This window comes from Epinephelus lanceolatus, chromosome 8, assembly GCF_041903045.1.
Source record: "Epinephelus lanceolatus isolate andai-2023 chromosome 8, ASM4190304v1, whole genome shotgun sequence".
Taxonomy (NCBI): Eukaryota; Metazoa; Chordata; class Actinopteri; order Perciformes; family Serranidae; genus Epinephelus; species Epinephelus lanceolatus.
Window position 1 is genome coordinate 38,976,893 of NC_135741.1, and position 24,296 is coordinate 39,001,188.

The 24,296-nt window shown below is 42.6% G+C and overlaps 2 protein-coding genes across 3 annotated transcripts in view; one reads left to right on the top strand and one right to left on the bottom strand.

The window, feature by feature from the left end:
* LOC117258808 (phosphatidylinositol 4,5-bisphosphate 3-kinase catalytic subunit gamma isoform) overlaps positions 1 to 6,792 on the bottom strand; it is a 38,763-nt gene extending 31,971 nt beyond the window's left edge. For both annotated transcript variants that reach the window (XM_033629958.2, XM_033629959.2), the window contains exon 1: positions 5,098 to 6,792. The gene's annotated coding sequence lies outside the window, so the exon portion shown is untranslated. The remainder of the gene's footprint in view (positions 1 to 5,097) is intronic.
* Positions 6,793 to 8,842: 2,050 nt separating this feature from the next.
* On the top strand, positions 8,843 to 23,009 carry tnnc2.1 (troponin C2, fast skeletal type, tandem duplicate 1). Its single transcript, XM_033630254.2, has 6 exons — positions 8,843 to 8,981; positions 17,113 to 17,167; positions 17,454 to 17,597; positions 17,790 to 17,904; positions 20,850 to 20,986; positions 22,555 to 23,009. The coding sequence occupies exons 1-6, from the start codon at positions 8,979 to 8,981 to the stop codon at positions 22,584 to 22,586; spliced, it is 486 nt and encodes a 161-aa protein (XP_033486145.1). The 5' UTR covers positions 8,843 to 8,978; the 3' UTR covers positions 22,587 to 23,009.
* The last annotated feature ends 1,287 nt before the right edge of the window (positions 23,010 to 24,296 follow it).

Sequence of the window (24,296 nt, forward strand, 5' to 3'; positions counted from 1 at the left end):
TAGCATGACCTCACACACCCTCTCTCTGTGTTGATCTCCAGCCCATTGTTTACAAGCCGGTCCGGCTGCGCGTTCATGTACGTTCATGTGAAACCGCCCCCCCCCCAGAGCCCTTGGCCCTCCCTACCTATAAAAGGCTACAGCCAGTGAGCAATGGCAGCGCGTATTTTCGAAAGGAAATGGCAGAGAGCTGACATTACCTCTAAAGAAACAACGGTTGTTGGTGAAGAAGTTGTTGGATAAAGAAAGGGACAGAACCCGGATTAACATTGGCCTTGCATTTCCAAGGTGGAGAGCACTGCGAGAGCTAAAGGGGCTACAATCTGACTCGGAGCTAGCTCTTCTTCTCCTGGACAGGTACAACATAAAGTCAAATGTCTGTTTTAATTAGCGTTACAGTAACGTTAAGCACATGTCACTATGTCGATTCAGTTAAATTTAATGTTCCAATCATAGCATGGGTTAATGTCCGGAGCTCTTATTATTAGCGGCTCGGTCCCAGCAATGGGTCAGGCGTTTCGGTTGTGTTAGGTAGCCCAGCAGCCCAGCTAACATTTGCAATTAGCATTGTAAAATGTAGCCCGGCGGGCAGCCTGGCGGCTGTGTTTAGCTATTCCCCTGCCTACTTCAATGATGATGGTACCTGTAATAAATGTAATATATTTGCTGAAATGGAGGCGAGGCTCAGTGACTAGAAGAGCTGGTAGAAGCGCTCCATAGCTGCAAGCTACTCCAGTAGCTGTAGTAGCGTGAGCTGGCGTGAACCGGGAGCCTGTGAGCCTGTCTCACGGAGAAGAGTTGGAACGTTAGCATGGCAGCTGACTAGTGCTAACGCTAATGTCCCCACACTTAAGCAGGCTCCCGGAATGTAAGCATGGCAGCCGACTAGTGCTAACGCTAACGTCCCCACACTAGAGCTCGCCGGAGCCGAGAAGCAGGCTCCCAGAATGTTAGCATGGCAGCCGACTAGTGCTAACGCTAATGTCCCCACGCTTTTTGGCTCCGACTCACTGAGCCTGGCGGAGAAGCGTGGGGACGTTAGCACTAATCGGCTGCCATGCTAATGTTCCAACTCTTCTCCGTGAGCCCGGCTCCTGGCTCAGTTGGAGTTGGAACGTTAGCGTGGCAGCCGAGTAGTGCTATAGCTCAACACAGCAGAGACCGAGAGTGAGTGAAAGACATAGCTAACTGCTAAACTAAGTTGGCTGTTTAGGTTTTATTTCCTCGCCCCTGTGGCAAGTGAATCTGCCTGCAGTGAAAGCGGGGGCTAACCGGTGCTTCCTTCTCATGCTCCACTTCACTCAGCTGCTAACACAGCCAGTTAGCCTCCGCTAGCTTCCCAGCTAGCGGCTTTCCATTTGGATCCACCCGGAGCACCGAGCCCTGGTTTGTTATTCAGGTTAATGTGGGAGGAAGCAGCAGGTATATCGGGCAGCTGAGTGAAGCTGAGTGAAGCGGAGCCTGTGGAAGAAACACCAGGACCGTCTGGATGTGATAGTCCGTGGAGATGCTGCGGTATTCGTCAGCACAGACGAGGCGAGTGGGGGGGGGTGTTAGAGAGCAGAGGTAGAGGGAGGAGTGGCTCATGACACACTTTGTTTTGCTCTACAGGCAGTGCACAACAGCGAACCTAGCGGTGAAACGATTTCGCTTATTGCCCCTTTAACAGCAACCAGCGGCATCAGAGGGAAAGGCAGCAGGACAACAATGAAAGTTAAGGCACCGAAAGTCCGAGTAGGGTGGGCAGAAGGGTTGATAGATGGGTCCTCCAACACCCACTTTTTTCCGGGAGGCCGGTATTCATGTACTTCACATGTGATTGTAAAGCCAAACCCTTTATTTTTGTCTAAACCTAACCATGTACTTTTGTTGTCCTAACCCAACCATGTGCATGCATAGGCAAAACCTTACCACATGCTCACTACTCAGAGCAGCAATAGACGTGCACAAATTGAGGAGATAAAATCATTGTTTCCTCAAACATTGCGTTTTACATGTCCACAGTATCACTGAATTTCCTTTGAGGTCCTTAGCAATGAAAATGATCTTTGAAACTCAACAGCAGCTTTGCAGAGACAACGTCCCAATACCCACAAGACCATGATGTAAACAGTTTGACACATAGGTCGCACAGAAATATGAAATGGATTTGAATGGAGTAAATATGGATTGGAATCAAGGCTTCTTGTAAGAAGAAGCAAAATGCATATTAGCATAAGATGAGATGGGGTATCTCTACAAGAGTAGAGGGAAAGTTGCTAAATACACAAAACTTCCTGGGGCAAACACAACTTCTTTACGTATCCAGCATATTGACATCGTAGTAAGAATCTATTAACTACTCCTTAAACAAAAATAACACAGGTCAAAGCCAGAAGGTAGACTTACCCAATTTCCTACATTATTTCCTGGCAGCAAACATATCTAAATTCCTATACTGGATCATCGCATTTTCTGACCAAGTAGGCTCATCTTGGTTAGTCTAGCCTCCTAATTTCCCCAGTATCACTCCTGACTTCTCCACTACCTCCAGATCTGGATATCCACATTGTAAATTATACAGTTATGGAATCAATTTAGAGGACATTTCAACAGTAAGCAAACAAGCATTTTTTTCTCTACTAACATATAGCCACCTTTTCTTACCATCAAAAATTAACTTAGTGTTTAAGTTGTGGCAAATAAAGGGTCTTGTTCTTTTCTCTGACTTGTTTATCAATATTATTTTTGTTACATTTGACTACATATGAAAAAATTATTGCAAGTCCAGAGCTTTGCCAAAAAGCACTTTCCATCCTACCCTTGCACTCCCCAAGTCAACTCGATAAATTATCCATTAGATAGGCTGACATCATCAACTCCTCCTTGGAATCTGGCATAGTACCCTCCAGCGACAAACTGGCAGTCACCCCTATGCTCAAAAAGCCAGGTCTGGACCCAGATGACCTTATAAACTACCAGCCAATCTTCAACTTTCTTTTTCTCAATAATGTCCTGTGAAGAGCAGTTGCCACCCAACACCATCAGCACATGTCCAACCATGAGCTCTATGAAACCTTTCAATCTAGATTCAGAGCACACAAGAGACTGCCCTAATTATAATCACCAGCAGCTCTAATCTCCAAGGTACAGTATTTTTGAATCCCTCTCACCAAATCAGAACTGAACTTATCTGCCCATCAGAATAATGCTATTGCATTTGCATGTCTCCTGGCCCACTGGATCATTCTTCTCAACTGGAAATCAACAAAGCTTCATTCCTTCATTCATACAATGGATCAGAGAGATGATGAGAACTCTTAAATTAGAAAAAGTAAGATATTCACTGCGAGGATCTCAGACAAAGTATAAAACAATCCGGTCCCCTTTTATAAGATACATAGGAACCCTGTCCTTTGCTTAAACTGAACCTCAAGAGATGTCAGCTGTACCTCTGCACCTTTTCTTCTGAACAGAAAAATCAAAATGAAGTTTATGAATAAACAACGCTGGAGTCAATCTCAACATTCTCATTGTGACAGCAGTATTATAAAATTGTGTTAGTTATCATATCTCCATTAAGATGTCTGGAAACTATGATTAATACTGGCTCTTTCTTGGAATTCATCCTAATTTTTTAGACCAGTGGCTCCCAACCACGGTGTCCAGATTTCTCCCCAGTCATTTGTTCAAGAGCCACACAGTTTAATACATTCAGGGTCATTTAATACATTCAGGGTGTTTGGCCATGTCCCTAAGGTGATGTCTCTGTCAAGTAGCTGTCCATTAGTCACTCACTCTACAGCAGAAAACAGCACTTAAATTCAGTAATTCACTTCACTTTAAAACAAAGTGTGTTTTTTCATAAACTTGACACGTTTGTTGGTCACTTGTGGTCCACTCAGAATGGACCCACGACCCGCTTTTGGACTGCAACCCACCAGTTCAGAACAACTGTTTTAGACTGTAAGATTCCTTCTATAAAACATTATTAGCAGAATTATCAAATAAGAAACTTAAATTATTATAATATTTTTATATCAAAGTTTGATGCTTGTGCTGTACAAGCTGGTTCAAAGGCCAGATCTTTTTCTTTTTGTACATTAGTTAGTCCAGCGATTATTTTGTCAACTTTTTTTCTTCACTGGATAGTGATCACAAGAGAGATGGAAAGCTTGAGGGGACAGTAAGGGAGAAGGTAAGTAACACGTCCTCCGCTGGACTCAAGCCAGGGACGATGCCGTTATGTGGTAGGTATGCATCTGAGACCACTGGGCTGCCAAAATTTGACCAAAGTATCACTGTAACTTCAAACATCTGAATGAGACTCTGATTATTGGCTGCTGACATAAGGCCAAATGTCAGATGCCAGTTGGTATATGTTTGCCACAATTACATGATTTAGCACAACCTCCAGTAGCCTGTTGCTGATGATAAACACTGGTCACTGAATTATTTAAAATTCATTCAAACAAAAACTGTTTGGTAGATACAGCAGTCTATGCTCTATAACAGACATTAGGCTACTGAGTCAGATAACTGACTATTGCTCTTACTTAGTAGCTACATTCTACTGTTACACCATATTTTAGCATGGTGCCCTATGAAATGTTTTAGCCTCATCCAAAGCCCTTTAGGCAACTGTTTAAAGACAAAGCTGTGTGAAACTCAGCACCAAAACAGCAGCTAGGTGACAAATGTAGTAGAGCATTTAGCGACATAGAGCTGAAAGGAGTGGTGAGAAACAAAATTCCCAATAAATGCCAAGCTTGCTCTGTGTCTGCTGTGTAGCCTATTTAAATCAGCATCTGCCATATTGTTAACATGGTCATTTGGTGGTTCTTCAGTTTATTTTGATGGGGGTGTGGGGGGGTGGGTGGGGGGGGTTCTGTTCCCTGGTGACCATAAACAGATTAATGTGACTGTAGTTAAATCATTCATAGACAACAAATACAGATTTTGTATTATTCATACTGATTACATAGAGAACCAAAGTCCTGACATCACATCTTGGCTAAGCTCTGGTGCTCCAGCTTATGTAACTAAATGCAAAAATATTAAGCATTATTTGGGCTGAAACCCCTCAACTCACCTCTTCTGTCGAGCTGGATGTTTTACCTGTGATCGTACTCGTACTCGTCGTCCTCTGCTTATCTGGGCCCGGGTCGCGGGGGCAGCAGCCTCAGCAAAGAAGCCCAGACAATCTTCTCCCTAGCCACCTCCGTCAGCTTTTCTGAGGGAACCCCGAGGCGTTCCCAGGCCAGCCGGGCGATGTAATCCCTCCAGTGTGTCCTGGGGCGGCCCCGAGGTCTCCTCCCGGTTGGACATGCCCGAAACACCTCCCAAGGTAGGCGTCCGGGAGGCATCCTTACCAGATGCCCGAACCACCTCAACTGGCTCCTCTCGATGTGGAGGAGCAGCGGCTCTACTCTGAGTCCCTCCCGGGTGTCCGAGCTCCTCACCCTATCTCTAAGGCTGAGCCCAGCCACCCTGCGGAGGAAACTCATTTCGGCCGCTTGTACTTGCGATCTCGTTCTTTCGGTCACTACCCAGATCTCGTGACCATAGGTGAGGGTTGGAACGTAGATCGACCAGTAAATCGAGAGCTTCGCTTTCTGGCTAAGCTCCCTCTTCACCACAACGGACCGGTTAAGCGCCCACATCACTGCTGACCCGAAGGCGAAGGCCCGGCCACCAGGCGCTCGCCCACGGGCCCCAGCCCCAGGCCTGGCTCCAGGGCGGGGCCCCAGTAACCCTCCGGGCCGGGTACGCCAACTCTTGTTATTTTCCATCATGAAGGGTCTTTTGAACCGTTCTTCGTTTGACCCTTCGCCCAGAACCAATCTGCCATGGGAAACCCTACCAGGGGCGAAATGCCCCGACAGCACAGCTCCTAGGGTCATTAGGACACTCAAACTCTTCCACCACATTAAGGTGACGGTTCTCGGAGGAGTGATCGTCTTATAGCCAATACCAAATACAAAAGTTGTGTTTGTTTGTTTTGGTTGTTAAAAACTACCTTCAGACACATGGAGTGAACCATTTTGACATAGCCTGTTGATGTTTAAAGTAATTTTGTTACAGGATTAACTTAGTCCATATGTCATGATAAACAGGTGGGTTCTCAGGAGTTTATGAAGATGCATCACAGATATCTGCTGGGAGAGAGTTCAAGAGGGTGGGGGCTGCCACACTGAAGGTTGTCTTTGAAAGTCTGCACGTTGGTGTAGGGAGTGCTTAGCAGGTCCATGTCGAAGGATCCGGAGATTCCGTGATGAGGTATAGGGATGGAGGACATGTGATTAGTACTCAGGGGGTGAGGGCATGGATTTATAAATGAGGAGGAGAATTTATATGGGACTTGACCAGGTGCCAGTGAAGGTGGATGGGGGTGGGGGTGATGTGCTGCCAGGGTTTTGTGTGGGTGAGAGCCCTGGCAGCTGAGTTCTGTATATACTGGAGCCTGGGTCTTGCTGGGTACTCCAGGACCTCACTCCAAAAATCCAGAGGGGAGGTGATGAAGACATAGATGAGAGGCAGATGATGAAGCAGATTTGGTGATGGATTTGATGTGTGACTGCAATGGGTGGAGTCGGGAATGACACAGGTTGCGGACCTCTGGAGCTACTTAGAAGCAACAACCATGAGCTCTTTTTTGTTGCTGTTTACTTTGAGTAGGTTGGACAACATTTATGTTGTTATGTTGTGCAGGCAGTTGACATTGGACTAAGGAGGAGCTGGGTGGATGGTTTTGTGCTAAGGTACAGCTAGGCATCACTGGCATAGCAGTGGAGGCTAAAACTATGGTGATGAATGACATGACCAAGGCGGAGCATGTAAATGGTAAAGGGGGGGGGGGGGGGGGGGGGGGGTCCAAGCACAGAGCCTTGGGGGACACCTTGGTTGACTGGGACTGAGGTGGAACTGCAGTCTCTGATGGTCATAAACTGTCTTCTGTTAGAAAGATATGACTGGAACCAGAAGAGAGCTGCACCGGTGTGGTCAGGGTATTAGACAATTGAGGAATATGGAATGGGAGACAGTGAGAGAGAATGACGATAATAAGGATAATGATTGGCTGAAGTCAGCAGTGATGAGGAGGTTGTTTGTGATTATAATTAGGGCAGTCTCTGTACTGTGCTATGGTGTGCTCTGAATCTAGACTGTAAGATTTCATAGACCTCATGGTTGGACATGTGCTGATTATGCTGGGCGGCAACTGCTCTTTACAGGACATAATTCAGGAAAAGAAAGTTGCAGATTGGCCGGTAGTTTATAAGGTCATCTGGGTCCAAACCTGGCTTTTTGAGGATAGGGGTGACTGCCAGTTTGTAGCTGGAGGGTACTATGCCAGATTCCAAGGAGGAGTTGATGATGTCAGCCTTGATTGATAGGCATGCCTTGACCAAGGAAGTGGGCATGGGCTCCAGAGAACAGGTGGAGCCCTTGGCTTTGGTGACCAGCTTCAGGGGAGAAGGATTCTGGTGAAGCTTCTTTTCATTTTTATTCTCCTAGCAGCTGGAAAAGACTCTCTGTCTCTGTAATGAAACTGAAATGTCTTTTATTCATAGATCAGATTTGTTTTACTTTTTTCTGTCGCCTTTTAATAATGAGCATTGTCTCTAAATAATTGAATGTCTTGTGCACATGCGTTTTGATCTGACGATATGAGGCCTAATAGAAGTCATGAGCAGTAACAGCTGCTCTTGTTTCCATGCCAGTGAGACAGTACTCCAGGCATAAATAGATTTCCAGTGAAAGAATTGACAAACTGTGGAGCCTCACTGCTTAAAATTCCAGAGTGTATACCAAGATCAGCAGAGACTTCTGGATTGACTCGTCTGTCATTGGAGTTGTGCATCTGATATTAGATTGCATCTCTCTGACAAATAAAACTCCTCATTCTTTGTCCTATTAATAGTAATTTGTTTTGTAACCATGCTATATGGATGTCTGTCAGTCCACCACTGTGGTTCAAACTTAAGTATCTCAACAACTACTTTGTGGATTGCCGTACGGTACAGCAAGTGTTTAATTTGCTGCAGAAATCTGCATAGTGTGCAATATAATAGAGAGAGATAGCCAAAGTCATGACGTCATGTTTGGGCTGGTCTCTGTTCCACTAGCTAACAGAAATATTGCATAGACAATGATATTAGTTTTTAAAAAACCTACCATTCCTACCAAACCTACCAAAGTTTTTTTTTACTTCTGGAACAGAACCATAAAGTTCCAGATTCACTTTGGCTCTTGGCTCTTTCACTTTTGGATAATGCTTTGCGATTGATTGACGTAGTAATTATGTGTTGCCTGTTTGTGGCTCCATAAGAGGGTTTTGTTTGTTTATTTGTTGATGGGGTGAGAAACCAATAGGTAAAATAGTTAATGACGGGGTACAGCTGTGTGAGATCACAAGCCTACTTGCACACCTCTTAAGTTACAGATGTCATAAGTGCAAGGACAAGTTCACGGCAGCAAGGACAGGGAGACGGGCAGATAGATGGGAGGTGTTAATCTGTGTGTGTGTGTGTGTGTGTGTGTGTGTGTGTGTGTGTGTGTGTGTGTGTGTGTGCCCATTCTTGTACAGTGTATGAAATCAAGTGCCGTCTGCACTGAGATGCTCAGTTGATCCTCTGCCAAAATAACCTCCAGCTGCCCGATGCCTGCACTGTGATTTTTTTTTTTCCGCTATTTTTTTTTTTTTTTAATAATGTCACTGAGCTTGTCTGTTATCTAAATATGGGGGATTGGAGAGTGTGCCGCACAAGGGGATGTCCATCAAGACATTGTAAGAGGGCACACACTAAAGTTGGATTTGATTGGCTGTCTCTTGTCTGAGGAGGGGGGCTCTTGCCCAATCCTGATCATTTTCAGTAAAAGTGTAGTGGGATGAGAGGGTACTTATGTAGGGGAGTGACGCCACTTTGTAGTTGCGAGACTCTCTGTCCCAGACGTCTGTTGTTTTTACTGGTGTCTGTTGTTCAGCACAGCCGGCCACCATGGTAAGAAACCGAAAACTGAGAAGAGGGTAAAAAGAATACGGGAAGGAAAAGGAAATTTAGTTTTGATGAATCTTTGAGGATTTGCTTTTGTTTTCAACTGATGAGGATAAAATCCAGATGGCAGAAGATGGAGATTATTACCTGATGCAAAATCAAACTACTTCTGTTTACCCACAGTCACCCAGCAAGTCCTCACCAACAGCTGATAACCCATATCAGCTGGATTTTTTTTAATTTTTTTTTTTACAAGTGGTGTTTTAACTCTTGGAATTCTTGATTTTTTTTTAATTTGGGGCAAACACTTTGGCTGTTTTTATGATGCTTGCTGAGTGGTAACCTGCTGTTGGAAACTTCAGTTTACATGATCGAATTCTGTAACTCCTCTTTGCTGTTTGTTTGCCAGACTGATGTGATTTTGCTTGATATTAAGATTGGAGTTACTAAAGATAGATAGTGCACAGCTGGGTAAATTGAGAAGACATACTGCCTTTCCTGAGTGTCCTAATTTGGGACATTCACCTTGAGAAAATCCCTCTCAAATCCTTCCCAAGTCTCACCTTAAAAATAACTCTAGAGTAAACTAACAAGTGGGTGTGTGTGACCTTCTATATGTTGTGATATTGATGAGGTTCTGTTAAGCAAAGAGGGAATAATTAACTGACTTCCTGTACTAACTTGGAACAGGGATCTATATTACAATTAAAGGGGAATACCAATTTAAGGAATGCTTTGTTATACTTTAAGGAACTCTAATCAACATTTCTCAATAATGTTCCTTTTAGCAAATTTAAGTAATGCTTGGTAAAAGCACCAGTGGCAGTTCTTGCAATTTTGGATTGAATATGAACTAGCTAGCACTGTCAAAAAAGATTCCTATTGGATGTATGATTTGCATTGTAATGCAAAGTTGTGATGTCATACAGCATAGGGTCTCGATATGAGAATGAACTAGGAAAATGTTAAGTGTGTGAAGAGCCATGGGAATGTAGGGTTCAGACAGCAACAGCAGAGATTAAAACAGTTTCAGTAAATTAAAAAACAGTATAAAACTTCTTCCTGATCAAACAAAAGTCCTAAATCTGGTAATAACATGTTTTACAGTGAGTGGTGTTCCCCTTTAAGAACTATCAATCAACAAGTGCAGACAGCTGGCAGAGGATTAAACATGACTTCTTACCTGACATAAGGCTATTTCCAGTCCTTGGCTGTCACTTTGTCAATGGTAGTCATGTCTCTGGCTTTAGGTTTCTCTTTTGGATTTCTCTGGCTCGATGGAGATACAGGGCTTAACGATAAGGGGGTAGAGTGTCCGGAGTGTACCACTTGAGGATCATAAGAATATATATATTTGCTTTATCCCGTTAAACAATGGCTTTGTAAGCTTCAAGGCAAGTATTGATTTATTTTTATCAGTCAGAAAAACAATTTGTAAGAACTAGAAACCTCCTTGAAATTGGTAATCCATCACAATACAGTGATACAGTAAGGATACCAGCCCTGTCAGGGAACTTAAAAGCCGCCTCCATCTGCGTTCTTGTCTAGGTTTTACAAATGGAAATGCCCACCACTCAGCTGTTAGTAAAAAGCAGTGACGTAGGTTGCAGTGCTGATGCCCTCCCCTCTGTTCAACCCCCGCACACGCCTTTCACTGACAGCATAAGCATGGAGAAAGAGGAAAGTGTTAGCTTGGAAAATTTGATCTTGGGGGTGGAAAATGGTGCTATTTAATTACTATTAAAGCTTTATATAACTAGGTGAAGACACACTGAGATTCACTATGATATAATACTGCATTTATATTGTATATTTCAACCAGGCTTTTGTCATGCAAAGTTCCAACATAAACCTGTGAAACGTAATGTACCACAATTTGTATATAACCCATATAACAAGGAGGGCTGCGATCATATGACCAGTGTAGGAAGTAGGAGGCAAGCTCGGGTGGTGGATGGGTCACAAAACATAGGATTGTACGACAGGAGACTTTACCCCAGGCGTTTAACTCTACTTGCCTAAATCTAACCTGTGTAAGTATGTAACATCATTCGTGGTACGTTAATTTGTACATAAACCGTGATATGTCCATTTTCATGCGATATCATACAAACTATTTTATAAGAACACGTTGATTTAAACCTACAGTACAGGCCAAAAGTTTGGACACACCTTCTCATTCAATGCGTTTTCTTTATTTTCATGACTATTTACATTGTAGATTCTCACTGAAGGCATCAAAACTATGAATGAACACATGTGGAGTTATGTACTTAACAAAAAAAGGTGAAATAACTGAAAACATGTTTTATATTCTAGTTTCTTCAAAATAGCCACCCTTTGCTCTGATTACTGCTTTGCACACTCTTGGCATTCTCTCCATGAGCTTCAAGAGGTAGTCACCTGAAATGGTTTTCCAACAGTCTTGAAGGAGTTCCCAGAGGTGTTTAGCACTTGTTGGCCCCTTTGCCTTCACTCTGCGGTCCAGCTCACCCCAAACCATCTCAATTGGGTTCAAGTCCGGTGACTGTGGAGGCCAGGTCATCTGCCGCAGCATTCCATCACTCTCCTTCTTGGTCAAATAGCCCTTACACAGCCTGGAGGTGTGTTTGGGGTCATTGTCCTGTTCAAAAATAAATGATCGTCCAACTAAACGCAAACCGGATGGGATGGCATGTCGCTGCAGGATGCTGTGGTAGCCATGCTGGTTCAGTGTGCCTTCAATTTTGAATAAATCCCCAACAGTGTCACCAGCAAAACATCCCCAAACCATCACACCTCCTCCTCCATGCTTCACAGTGGGAACCAGGCATGTGGAATCCATCCGTTCACCTTTTCTGCGTCTCACAAAGAACCAAAGATCTCAAATTTGGACTCATCAGACCAAAGCACAGATTTCCACTGGTCTAATGTCCATTCCTTGTGTTTCTTGGCCCAAACAAATCTCTTCTGCTTGTTGCCTCTCCTTAGCAGTGGTTTCCTAGCAGCTATTTGACCATGAAGGCCTGATTGGCGCAGTCTCCTCTTAACAGTTGTTCTAGAGATGGGTCTGCTGCTAGAACTCTGTGTGGCATTCATCTGGTCTCTGATCTGAGCTGCTGTTAACTTGCCATTTCTGAGGCTGGTGACTCGGATGAATTTATCCTCAGAAGCAGAGGTGACTCTTGGTCTTCCTTTCCTGGGTCGGTCCTCATGTGTGCCAGTTTCGTTGTAGCGCTTGATGGTTTTTGCGACTCCACTTGGGGACACATTTAAAGTTTTTGCAATTTTCCGGACTGACTGACCTTCATTTCTTAAAGTAATGATGGCCACTGGTTTTTCTTTAGTTAGCTGATTGGTTCTTGCCATAATATGAATTTTAACAGTTGTCCAATAGGGCTGTCGGCTGTGTAACACAACTGATGGTCCCAACCCCATTGATAAAGCAAGAAATTCCACTAATTAACCCTGATAAGGCACACCTGTGAAGTGGAAACCATTTCAGGTGACTACCTCTTGAAGCTCATGGAGAGAATGCCAAGAGTGTGCAAAGCAGTAATCAGAGCAAAGGGTGGCTATTTTGAAGAAACTAGAATATAAAACATGTTTTCAGTTATTTCACCTTTTTTTGTTAAGTACATAACTCCACATGTGTTCATTCATAGTTTTGATGCCTTCAGTGAGAATCTACAATGTAAATAGTCATGAAAATAAAGAAAACGCATTGAATGAGAAGGTGTGTCCAAACTTTTGGCCTGTACTGTATATTTTCTTACATTACTCTTGTACACCGCTCATTAATTAAGGGAACACTTAATTCACACATCCGATCCTGATTACAAATTATTCAAGTTGAGAATCTTTACTGACTTACATTGCATAATTCGTTGAGAACAAAATTATATAACAATGGTCAGTGGAAACCAAAATCATCAACCCATTGAAGGCTGGATTCAAAATCTGACTGAAAATCAAAGTAAGAAATTGAAATCACAGGCTTTTATCACAGCAACTCATAGGGCTCTAGTTTCCCGGCGCAGCGCAGGGTGGCGAACCCCGCGCATAGCTAGTTTCGAGCAGCGCAACCCGAGGCACGCTCAGTTTGGTAGCTTGGCAGACCGAGGTGCGCTGAGATGGGTGTGGCGGCGCAGCAGGGGGGGATGTTGACAGATCCAGCTTGGCGCAGTGACAGTTTCGTGCCAAAAGGCTTCGCTGAAGGTGCGCTAAAAGCTCACCAGCTGAAACCACGTCTACTGTCAGCGCAGGGGGAGCGCAGCCAGAGTAAGTCAAAGTTTGGCTGACTGGCGGACAGTGCGCACACATCACCAAAACCTCATAGGCAGGTTTCCAGAATATCAGGCACATTAACGATGCAATAAATACCCACAAAACCACTATTCAATGCAACTATCTGCAATCAGCACATAAATGTATCTCTATATCGACTGTCCCATCACATCTGATGTCAGATCAAAGGGGATTGGCACCGCTTGGCACGTTTGGCACACGGAATGGAAACCCAACCTGATTTGATTAACACAGCTGCAAACTAATGAGTTCACATCCCTCTCAGCCAACCACAAACAGCCACAGCATCAGATAGATAGTATATATTCAGCATCTGTCATCTTAGAAAAGTCAAAAGAAAAGAAACAGAGTGAGACTGCGAGAGAGAGAGAGAGAGAGAGAGAAAGAGAGAGCGTGCGTGCACGAGAGAAACGCAACACTGATTTACAATTATGGTGACCTCCTCCCAGGCTACCTTTGCATCATCAGCCCGTGGAGGTCTGCTCGCAGTTCTGTATATTCGGACTCTGCGAGCTTGGACCTCCCGGACCAAAACATCAGTTTCCTCCTGGGAGAAATTTGGCCGTCTGACGCTGCTGCTCTCTTCTGCAATGGCGAATTGAGTAAACTCTCATCACGCCTTCACGTGGCGCATTTAAGGGCGAGGAGAAGGGCTCATTTGATTGGTGTGATGTGAATGGGCTGTGTAAAACCCACTCCACGCCTTCTCTCCGCCCTCTTTCCGACTTGCACCGGTAGGAGAGGTGGGAAAGAGGAGTAGCTTCGCCAGGGCGCACGGTGTGCCAAACTTACAAAATCCGCCTGGCCACACCCAGTTGGTGAAGCGCAGGTGCGCTGCGCCCCCGCCTTGCTCGGTCTGTGAAACTAGAGCCCACAATGTGACTCAGTAGTGTGTGTGGCCCCCACCTGCCTGTATGCACTGCCAACAACGTTCGGCCATGCTCCTAATGTGTTGGTGGATGGTGTCCTGGGGGATCTCCTCCCAGACCGGGATCAGGGCATCAATGAGCTCCTGGACAGTCTGTGGAGGTGCTCGGTGGCGTCGGATGCACTGATACATAACTTCCCATTGGTGCTCAATTGGATTTAGGTCAGGGGAATGAGAGGGCCAGTCAGTCAGTCTGGTCACACGAGACCAGGCACTGTCCTGCACCAGGAGGAACTCAGGGTCCACTGCACCAGCGCAACGTGTAATAGTCTCTCTGAGGATTTCTTCCCGGTGCCTAACATCAGTCAGGGTACTGCTGGCTGTGACATGGAGGTCTATGCGATCCCTAACCCTAACCCAAGGATATGCCTCCCTAGACCATCACTAACCCACCGCCAAACCAGTCATGCTGGATAATGTTACAGGCGGCATAATGTTCACCACAGTGTCTCCAGACTCTTTCATACCTGTCGCATACGCTCAGTGTGAACCTGCTCTCATCTGTGAAGAGAACAGGGCACCATTGGCAGACCTGCCAATTCTGGTGTTCTCTGGTGAATGCCACTTGAGCTGCATGGTGCTGGGCTGTGAGCACAGGTCCCACTAGCGGAAATCAGGGCCTCATGCCACCCTCATGGAGTCTGTTTCTGAGTTTGGTCAGAAACATGCACACCAGTAGCCTGCTGGAGGTCATTTTGTAGGGCTCTGGCAGTGCTCCACCTGTTCCTCCGCACACAGAGGAGCAGATACCAGTCCTGCTGCTGGGTTGATGCCATTCTACCGCCCTGTCCAGCTCTCCTCATGTAATTGCCGATCTCGTGGTATCTCCTCCATGCTCTTGAGACTGTGCTGGAGGACAAAGCAAGCCTCCTTATGACCCCATGTATGGATGTTCCATCCTGGAGGAGCTGAACTACCTGTGCAACCTGATGGGACTGCAAGTACTGCCTCACGCTACCAGTGGTGACAAGGGCACGAGCAGAACACAAAACTAGAGAAGAATCAGACAGGAAGGATAAGGAGAGAGCAACTGTCTGTGGCCACCACATGTAAGACCATTCCCTTTTTGGGGGTTGTCTTGCTTTTGCCTTTTTTCTGTCTCGTCATCTTGCTATCAGATGGCTCTTTCCAATGAAGAACTGAGGCCATTATCTTGCTCTCTTCAAAGCCACCAGACTCCTTTAACAGAAACTATAATTTTACCTCACAGAACACAGGAGGTGCTGGTCTACTGCTGCCTTGATCATTCAGTTTGTGTTATTGTGTGACTATTGGATCCAAACTAACATGGCATCCTCAGCAGCACATAGCTTAGCTTCCGTGCCAGTACTCCTGCCTGCTTCTCCAAACTGGGTGGATAAGATAGATAACAAACAATTGTCAAAGAAGGCTTGGCTCAGTCACAAAGAGACAAACTAGGCAGGCTAAGGGGTTTATATGCAGCAGTTATTGTAGTTTTGTATGGTTCTTTAGTTTTTATTTTTACTTTGTTTTCAGTTTTTGTTTCCAATTCAGTTTAGTTTCAGTTAGTCTCCAGAGTGGGTTTGAACATTTCAGCATATTATTTTCTAATGTTCTGGTTCAGTTTTTATTAGTTTCAGTTGTAGTTTTGTTTTGTTTTGTTTAATTACAATAATGGGGATATTTGTCAGGGGCAAGATTTAAGAATTTCAGAATAGGTAAAACAATACAAACACAACACTGTGAAGGCATTTGACTCAAAGTCAGTAGACATCCCAGTCTCAATAAACATATTCACCAATGCCTCCTCATGCTTGTTATATCGACATATTTGACCAAATTGGCTAAGACTTAAACTAAAAACATCTCCTGTATATTTTTATTTTATTTTCGTTAGTTTTGAAAGCACACAATATCATTTTGATTTTCATTTTTTTTAAAAGTCTTCTTTTTATTTTTATTCCAGTTAACTTAAATGTTTGTTCATTGCTTGTTCTTGTTTTTACTTGTACTTTTGAACGAATTTTGATGTCTCAAAAAGACACTGGAAGCTGTTGTAACTTAACTCATGGTCAGTTTTTTTCAAAATTTTAACACATTTGACATTTGATGAGAGTCCCGACCTTAAGATGTCTACAGACTAATTTTAAATCACAGTTATAGCGCCACCTACTGACATGTTGTATACTTCAGGGGGAGTATACAGTATACTTCAGGAGGACTATTAACATCTTAATAAGAAGCAATGTCAGCAGAAACCTAACTCACATGGAAAAATGTTTTTTAAAAAGCCTCAGACATAAATGTTTTGATGCTAAAACATATACATATACAAAATAAAAATAAATAAAACTTAAAAAAAATAGTGAAGTCAGACTTTAAAGGCAGATATGATGTTTAACTGTGATGGATAGGTAAAACAAGATTCAGCTTGTAACTTGATTTTACAGTCATTGGAAACCAGTGGTTTTAGTATGTCTTGAAAAGTGGTCAGCAGCAACAGTCTACAGTGTATGAATTGTAGTGATGAAATAATCAGAAAAATGAGATTTTTTCTTCTTCTTTTATTTTGTACAGCACCCCGGATGCATTTGCTTTTTCATTTGCTCCTACTCTAACACTCTCCACATACATGTCATTATGTTTGCTTTTTTTTTTAAATCATTTTTTCTTATGTGTGGCATATACACGGCTGCATATGTCGTCTACAGGAAGATCTGCCAGTACCACACTGACAGATGATCAGTCTATAGAGAGTTGATGGACATGCTATTATCCTCTTTGACTCTTGACATAATGACTGCTGTTTCTGTTGCAGTAATGACATGTTCAGTGACATTATTATTCAGTTGCAGGTGAATAGCTGACAGGCATGATAATCTCTCTCTCCCTCTCTGTCTACCTCTTTCTTCATTTTTCCACCACTGTCCTTCCCACCTTTTTTCATCTCCCTCTCTTTAGCCCACTGACGCCCAAAGCGATGCCCGCTCCTTCTTGACGGAGGAGATGATTGCAGGTCAGTCCTTCTGTATCTCTTCAGCACATGAAACAGTTATTGGATTACACTTAACGAGCAGTTGGACATGGTTTTATGAAAACTGCTCTTGGAAATTGCACCAGTTTAATTTTGTTACCTTTAGTCATTTTTATTGTTTAATGCATGCATCACATTAGCATCACTTTTTCAGACTACAGTAAATGAGTCATCCTACCTAACATTCAAGCATAAGATCCAGGATTAGTTTTTCTCTTGATTTTGTTTTGCCAGTTTTGAATTTGAACCATTTCCTTCTCTCGTCCAGAGTTCAAGGCCGCCTTTGACATGTTCGACACTGATGGTGGCGGTGACATCAGCACCAAGGAGTTGGGTACCGTGATGAGGATGCTGGGACAGAACCCATCAAGGGAGGAGTTGGATGCCATCATTGAGGAGGTCGATGAGGATGGTGAGTTCATTGTGTGATCCACAAATAAAACAAGGACAACGGATCTTGTTTCTTAATGCACCGACGTTTCAGGATGATTGAAGGGGTCAGGCTGTCCACTTAATTTGTGTGTGTGTGTGTGTGTGTGTGTGTGTGTGTGTTGCTTTTGGCTTTGGCTCCCTCCTCACCTATTAACCACCCCCCTGTCCACAGGCAGCGGTACCATCGACTTCGAGGAGTTCTTGGTCATGATGGTGCAGCAGTTAAAGGAGGACCAGGCTGGAAAGAGTGAAGAAGAACTTTCAGAATGCTTCCGTATTTTTGACAAGTATGACACCGAATACTTACAGAAAGACAAATACAAACACCCCACGCTACTACATTCTAAAATGTATTGTTATACTGAAGCTAAATTAAATAGCCTATAAATATGACTATTTTAAAATCAGGCAACAATTTTAATGCCAGTAGAAACATCAAACACTGGAAAAGTGCATCAACAATGCAATTTTATTTACAAGTCGTATGTGACACTATTGACGATGCATTCATGAACACCCAAATTAGCTACATTTTGCAATAACTGACAAGCAAAGAAAACGTATTTTTCACAAATTATCCTAGCACTTTAAGTATTACCTTTTTTTGCATTGCTACATTCTCACCGTTGTTGGATATTTAGTATGATTACTAATATATGTAGAGGGCTGTGGAAGCATAATGCATTTACTTGAGGCAAAGAAGAAAAGTTCCTCTGTTTTTCTGATGAAGATTATTATTTCAGAATTAAAAGTTTTCATGGAGACAAAATTCTTGCTTTTCTAAATTATCAACAAAATAACCTTATTAATTCTCCAGATTTTTTTTTCCATGAAAACTTTTCTCACACTTCCAAGATGAGTATCTTGTTATATAAGAAAAATAGAGCAAAAAATCAAATAATTTTTTGTCTCATGTGAATGCATTGCACTTCCATGGAGGACTCTTGATTTTTGATTTAGGAAACAATAGGGACATGTGTTGCAAGTAAAAACGCAAAAACAAGAATGGCCCTATCTAGAGCCAACATTTGATTTGTCTGCTCTGGGCTACTGTAGAACCAACATGACAGACACCATGGACGAGGATTACTTCTGCATGTAGATATAAATGATTCATTGTAATGTAACAAAAATACAACATTTGTCATTTTCAGGTAATTGTAAACTGATTAAAACATAGTTATGAATATTATATCCCATTCCCGTCAATAGATGCTCCTAAATCCTACACACTCGACTTTTAAATTAACTCGTTAGCAAACAGTTGTTTATCCACAAATCCAACAGTTATGAAGCAATATTAACATTTATTTGGAGTCATGTTTCTGGTTACCTGGTGAATGGATATCCAGTGGACAATATTCATTTTCTTTTAGCTCTGTTTTTGGTCTCCACCAACTCCTGGGGAAAATATTTGTCTCCTTAGCAGATAAAGATATATTAATGAATGAAAGAAACTTTATTGTCATTATACAAAACATGTACAATGAAAGTGTGTTGGCTTCTCTCTATATCAATAAATAAAAACATTTAAGAAAAGGCACACATTAAAAACAATACAAGACATCCCTGAGAAGTTAAGAGCAGCAGTATTAGCGTGTCAGTGCAATAAGTACTAAATTAAAGTGCAATATGTAATAAAAATGAATACACTATATTAGATAGATAGTTGCTGAGAGTATTTGTTTGTTTGTTCTTGTTTATTTGTTTGCTGTTTGGTGCTGAGTAGTTAGTGTGCAGTAGGTTATTACAGCTTTTCAGATGAAAATAGCTGCCTGCTGAGGTCAAAATGACACTATGAGAGTCACTGAGAGTCAACCAGAACAATAAAGCTATGGGCTGGACAGATAAACAATAAGCTAAGACCCACCAAAAAGCTCCACACAGCCGAAGTGCACTGCAAATTCAGGTGAGAATTTTCTATGAGGGTATCAGTACAGCCAACCCCTTTCACACTGTCACATTGTTTTCACTTTGTCATTCTATAAAGTTATTATACAAAATATCAAATATAGTCGCTTTAAAGGTCCAGTGTGTTGTTAGGGGCATCTGTTGGCAGAACTGGTATTTGTAACTATGTTTTCATTAGTGAAAAATCACTTGAAAATAAGAATTATGTTTTCCTTTGCTTTAGAACAACCCATGTATACCCTAGTAATCCACCATGTTGCTTCTACAGTAGCCCAGAATGGACAAACCAAATACTGGCTTTAGATTGGGCCATGTGCATTGTCGCTTCGGCCACCATAGTTCCACAACATGTTTGGCACATAGTATAGGCTTCTGTTGGTTGCAGTCTGCAACCTCACCACCGGGTGCCACTAACTCCTACACAGTGAACTTTAAAGCTGCACTCAGTTTTATTTGTTTTATGTTGAAATTGGATCAAATTACCATGTGTAATGTGAAAGGGGTCATTCCTAGTGAAGAAACCCAGTGGAATTATGACCGACTCAGCGGTTTTCTTCAGCTCCATGTAAAAATTTAGCATTTTTCAGCTAATTGTTTTGGTTTTCTGGCCCACACACTCACCTCTCATTATGTTTTCCAGCCACAGCACTGAAAAACCCACTACATAACCCCACAACCTGCCAAGCATCAAATGACAGACAGTTACATATTTTAATCAGGTGTTTGTAGAGACCAAATACAGAGATAAAAGGAGAATAAATGTTGGACTGACATTCACCAGGTGGCTACAAACACAAATCAAAATGAATCCTGGTGTGGCATCTTTGTATAGGCCTACTGTGTATGTTGACTACAAGAAAATTGCAGGACAGAAAGAGGTCATTTAGAAACAGTGAAACTAGATTGTGTCCACTATAAGGTGTTGACATTTTTTAACTGCAAAATGTCCCCTTTAGTATACTGTGCACAGTTCTTTAGCAACCAATTTTAAAGGGTCTTTATCAAAAATGTTTGTTTATGTTATGCATTTATTTAATAAAGTTATGTTTGGGAATCTTTCCTATTCTGATGCTTTAAACCCCGTTTAAAACTAAAATATTTTATCATATTGGCCTCAAAAATCTATTTTCGTTGGACTTTAGCTCAGCCACAAGCCACAGTTATGGCTGCTAAATTACAATATTGATGAAAATTGACCTGAAATTTAAAAATAAAGCACACATTTTAATGTCCAGTGTGTGTTTGTGTGGTGATGTAAGAGAGCAGCGAGGCAGGAGATTACTTTTCACACAGCGAATTTATTATTATTTTTCATCCTCAGGAACGGAGATGGTTTCCTTGATCGGGAGGAGTTTGGTGATATCCTCCATCAGACTGGAGAAAGTGTTGCAGAGGAAGACATTGATGAGATGTTCGGTGAAGCAGACACAAACAAAGATGGAAAGATTGATTTTGATGGTAAGATTAAGCTACATAGAGCAAGAAGCGTTTCCTCACTCCTGTGGACTACACAGTGTCTTTCATAATATTTGCTGTATTATCAGAGGGAGAGAAAAACAGGTTGGACTTTCAGAGCCACTAACTACATTTTCAGTGCTTTAGCTTAATTGAAGAAAGGTGAGACGGCTATAAGCAGCAGACAGCAGCAGACCACTGTGGAGACTAACAAACAACAAAAGTGTTCTTTAACAACATGATGGGATATTTCCAGTTGTGTTTGTAGACAAAGCGGGTTTTTGTAAGCCAAAACATGATTTTCTTCCTGACATTAAGTGTTTTTTGTCTCTAAACTTAACCACATGTTAACAGCATTGTCACAACATAAGATGAAAACTGAAACATAAGGAAACATTGAGTTTCAACATATCTGCTCCATATAAAATGTACAAATGTAACATGTCCGTGGTTTGCAGAAATGCACAATGCCAACATTAACTCTGGCAACTAGCTTGATATGACATCAAGATATCTGCCTTTTATATGTATATATATATATATATGTATGTATATATATGTATATGTGTGTCTGCAGTGGAATCAGTCTCTCATCTTCTTATGTTGGTTAGAGAGCAAATAAGCACATTTTCTAGAATGCAGAGGTATTCCTTTACATGAGTCCCTGTAAATAAAATGTTTTTTGGTTGTATAATATTATTTAGTATAAATACAGCATGTGTCTTGGTGCACCGGTTGCCAACCTGTTTTTTTTTTTTAAGTTTAGATTGTTATTCAAGATATATATACATATGTATTAAAAAACACACAGGATACAAGGAAGACCTGAACACAGGCTATATTCACAGAGCTTTCACTTGTCCTGCGTTAGAAAAGTACTTAGTTGAAACAACCAAAGAGCTAACAGAACATTTGCCAACAAAAGGAAGAGGAAAACACAGTTTCTATAAATATTTATTTTTTTATTTTTTTATTTCTGTACTGTTTTTGTTGTGCATTGAATAGAAAAGGAGTCTGTTAAAGAAAAAGGTCGGGAACCACTGTCTTAAAGTAATCACAGGTATGCTGATGATGAGAGTCTGATAGTAAGACCATTAACTCTCAGTTTTTCTTGGTGGTGCCCCCAGAAATTGTATCAGTTATATCAAGTGGTCATGGCCCCCACTGGCCTCCTCTTCAATCTAGAATAAGCTAGATCTTGATATAATTTCACCACTCTGTGCTGTGAAAAGGCAGAATGATTATGTTAACCTTCCCTTTTGTTACTCTCAACAACAATACCAGTTTCCTCACAAAATATGGAATTGAAAAGGATGACCATTTCTACCATAACAAGTCTGCACACATGGACAGCTTCCTTATGTATATAAATGAATATGAGGCATGCCATGTCAGACAGGACTATAGCATTTCTCAACATACACAGCATTTATGCAATACAATCACATTCTCCATGATTTGATTCCAACCCAAAGCTCACATTCAGGTTTTGTCCACACTCTGTGCAGCCCACACTTCAACAGTTCGGTGGTGGGTTGCTTGATTGACTGTTGCCATCTTTTTCTCTCCAGAGTTTCTGAAGATGATGGAGAACGTCCAGTAATGAGGCCAGCTCTACATTCCTTGGTGACCCTTCCTCAGAGAGAATACAAAGCAAGCTATCTGCTGGAGATCTGCTCAGAGCAAACTCTACATGCTATAAAAGCCAGTGCAATTACGAATGTAACGTTTTTGAGACGTCAAAATGGATACAAGTGAAATACCTCCACCCCCCCTTCCCCTTCTCATATGAAACCCAGGGGGCTCTGGGAGGAATTCTATAAATATCCGTTCAAACCTTTTAAGACGAAGACCCTCTCCCCTGACTGCCTCCTTGAGCTGGCCACCCAGCTGTCCCCTTGGCAGCTGCTGTCTCTCTAGAAATGCTACACCAATAGTTTAAACCCCCCACCCTCCTCCTCCTCAAAACTTAATATCTTCTCCACCCTGTTCTGTGCTTTCTAAATAAATCCACTTTCTCCTTGTTCATCTTTGCAAATTATTCTGCCATGCATGCCTGACACCTCTTATCTCACCTGATCTTTGTCTGCTACGTTTTTTGGATAATCTTTCTGTGACCTTTCTGGTACTTCTACATCAATGCTGTCTCTCTGGCCTCACACACATGCATGGCTACACTTAAAGTGGTCATACACAATGACACACAAGCACATGCACTTTCTATACCACCAACATCCTACCATTACACACGCACTCCTACACTTTTTTGCCCAACTAGAACTGGTTGTATCTCCCTATTTCAGTCCCAACTTCCAAATAGCCTCCGTGCTGCATTTTGAACAACCTCTATTTGCATAGTTAGTGCCGAAAACCAACCTCCCTGTCTCATTCAACGCTGTCATATCTCAGAAAGTTTTCACTTATCTAGTTTAAAGTGATCTCTTCCAATTTGTTTTCTGCCTAAATCTGTCATAACTGTCACTGGTCTTCGTGTAGTGGTCCCAGTGTGAGAGATGAAGGCCGAGCAGCCGGCCAGCACTAAAGGCTCGACGCAGTCACAGAACAGATGAGTTCAATCTCCCTTTGCTAAACACAGCTCTCCCTCTGGGTATATAGCCCGCTAGCCCCCCACCACTTTTCAAAAACGACATCCCTCCCCTTTCTTCATGGCTGCTCCCCTCCTCAGCATCCTATCCTCCTCTCCTGTCGTCCACCTCAGGCCCTCCCTTCAGGAACCACCCACCATTTAAGGAGCATCAGGTTGTGTTTATCAGGCAATGTGGCAGCGGGATGAGTGGGTGCCTGCCCTGTGTCCCTGTCCCCATCTCAGCCTAAAATCTGCCTACTATTCGCGGCTATAGTGGGTGGAGGCAGAGTGGGGGGGTTGGGTGAGATGAGGGTCCAGCTCCAAGGCATTTTTCTCTTGGTTTTGAGTTTCACGCCCAGATTGAAACGCCATCATCACAAAACCCATAACCTACTTTAAAATCACAGGCTCCCCATCCACTGTCTTCTATTTACAAGGCCGATCGTGCAGCTCATCAGTGCTAGTTTGATTATTTCTTCACTGATTTTGGTTACATTTTAGTTATTTTGGGAGATTGCCACTGACAGCTGCTACGGGGTCATATAGGGAGTAACCTTGTGCATTAACTGGATTTTTCTTCAAGTGTGTTTTGCTTTTCATTGTGAATCCTTTGCAGAGTGTCACAGTTCCTCCACTTCCTCACATCCTACCCCTGTTCCTCTCAGTTCTGACAAATCAGATGACAGTGAAATATTCTGAATATGTTTATCTTTGCATTATCCCCCA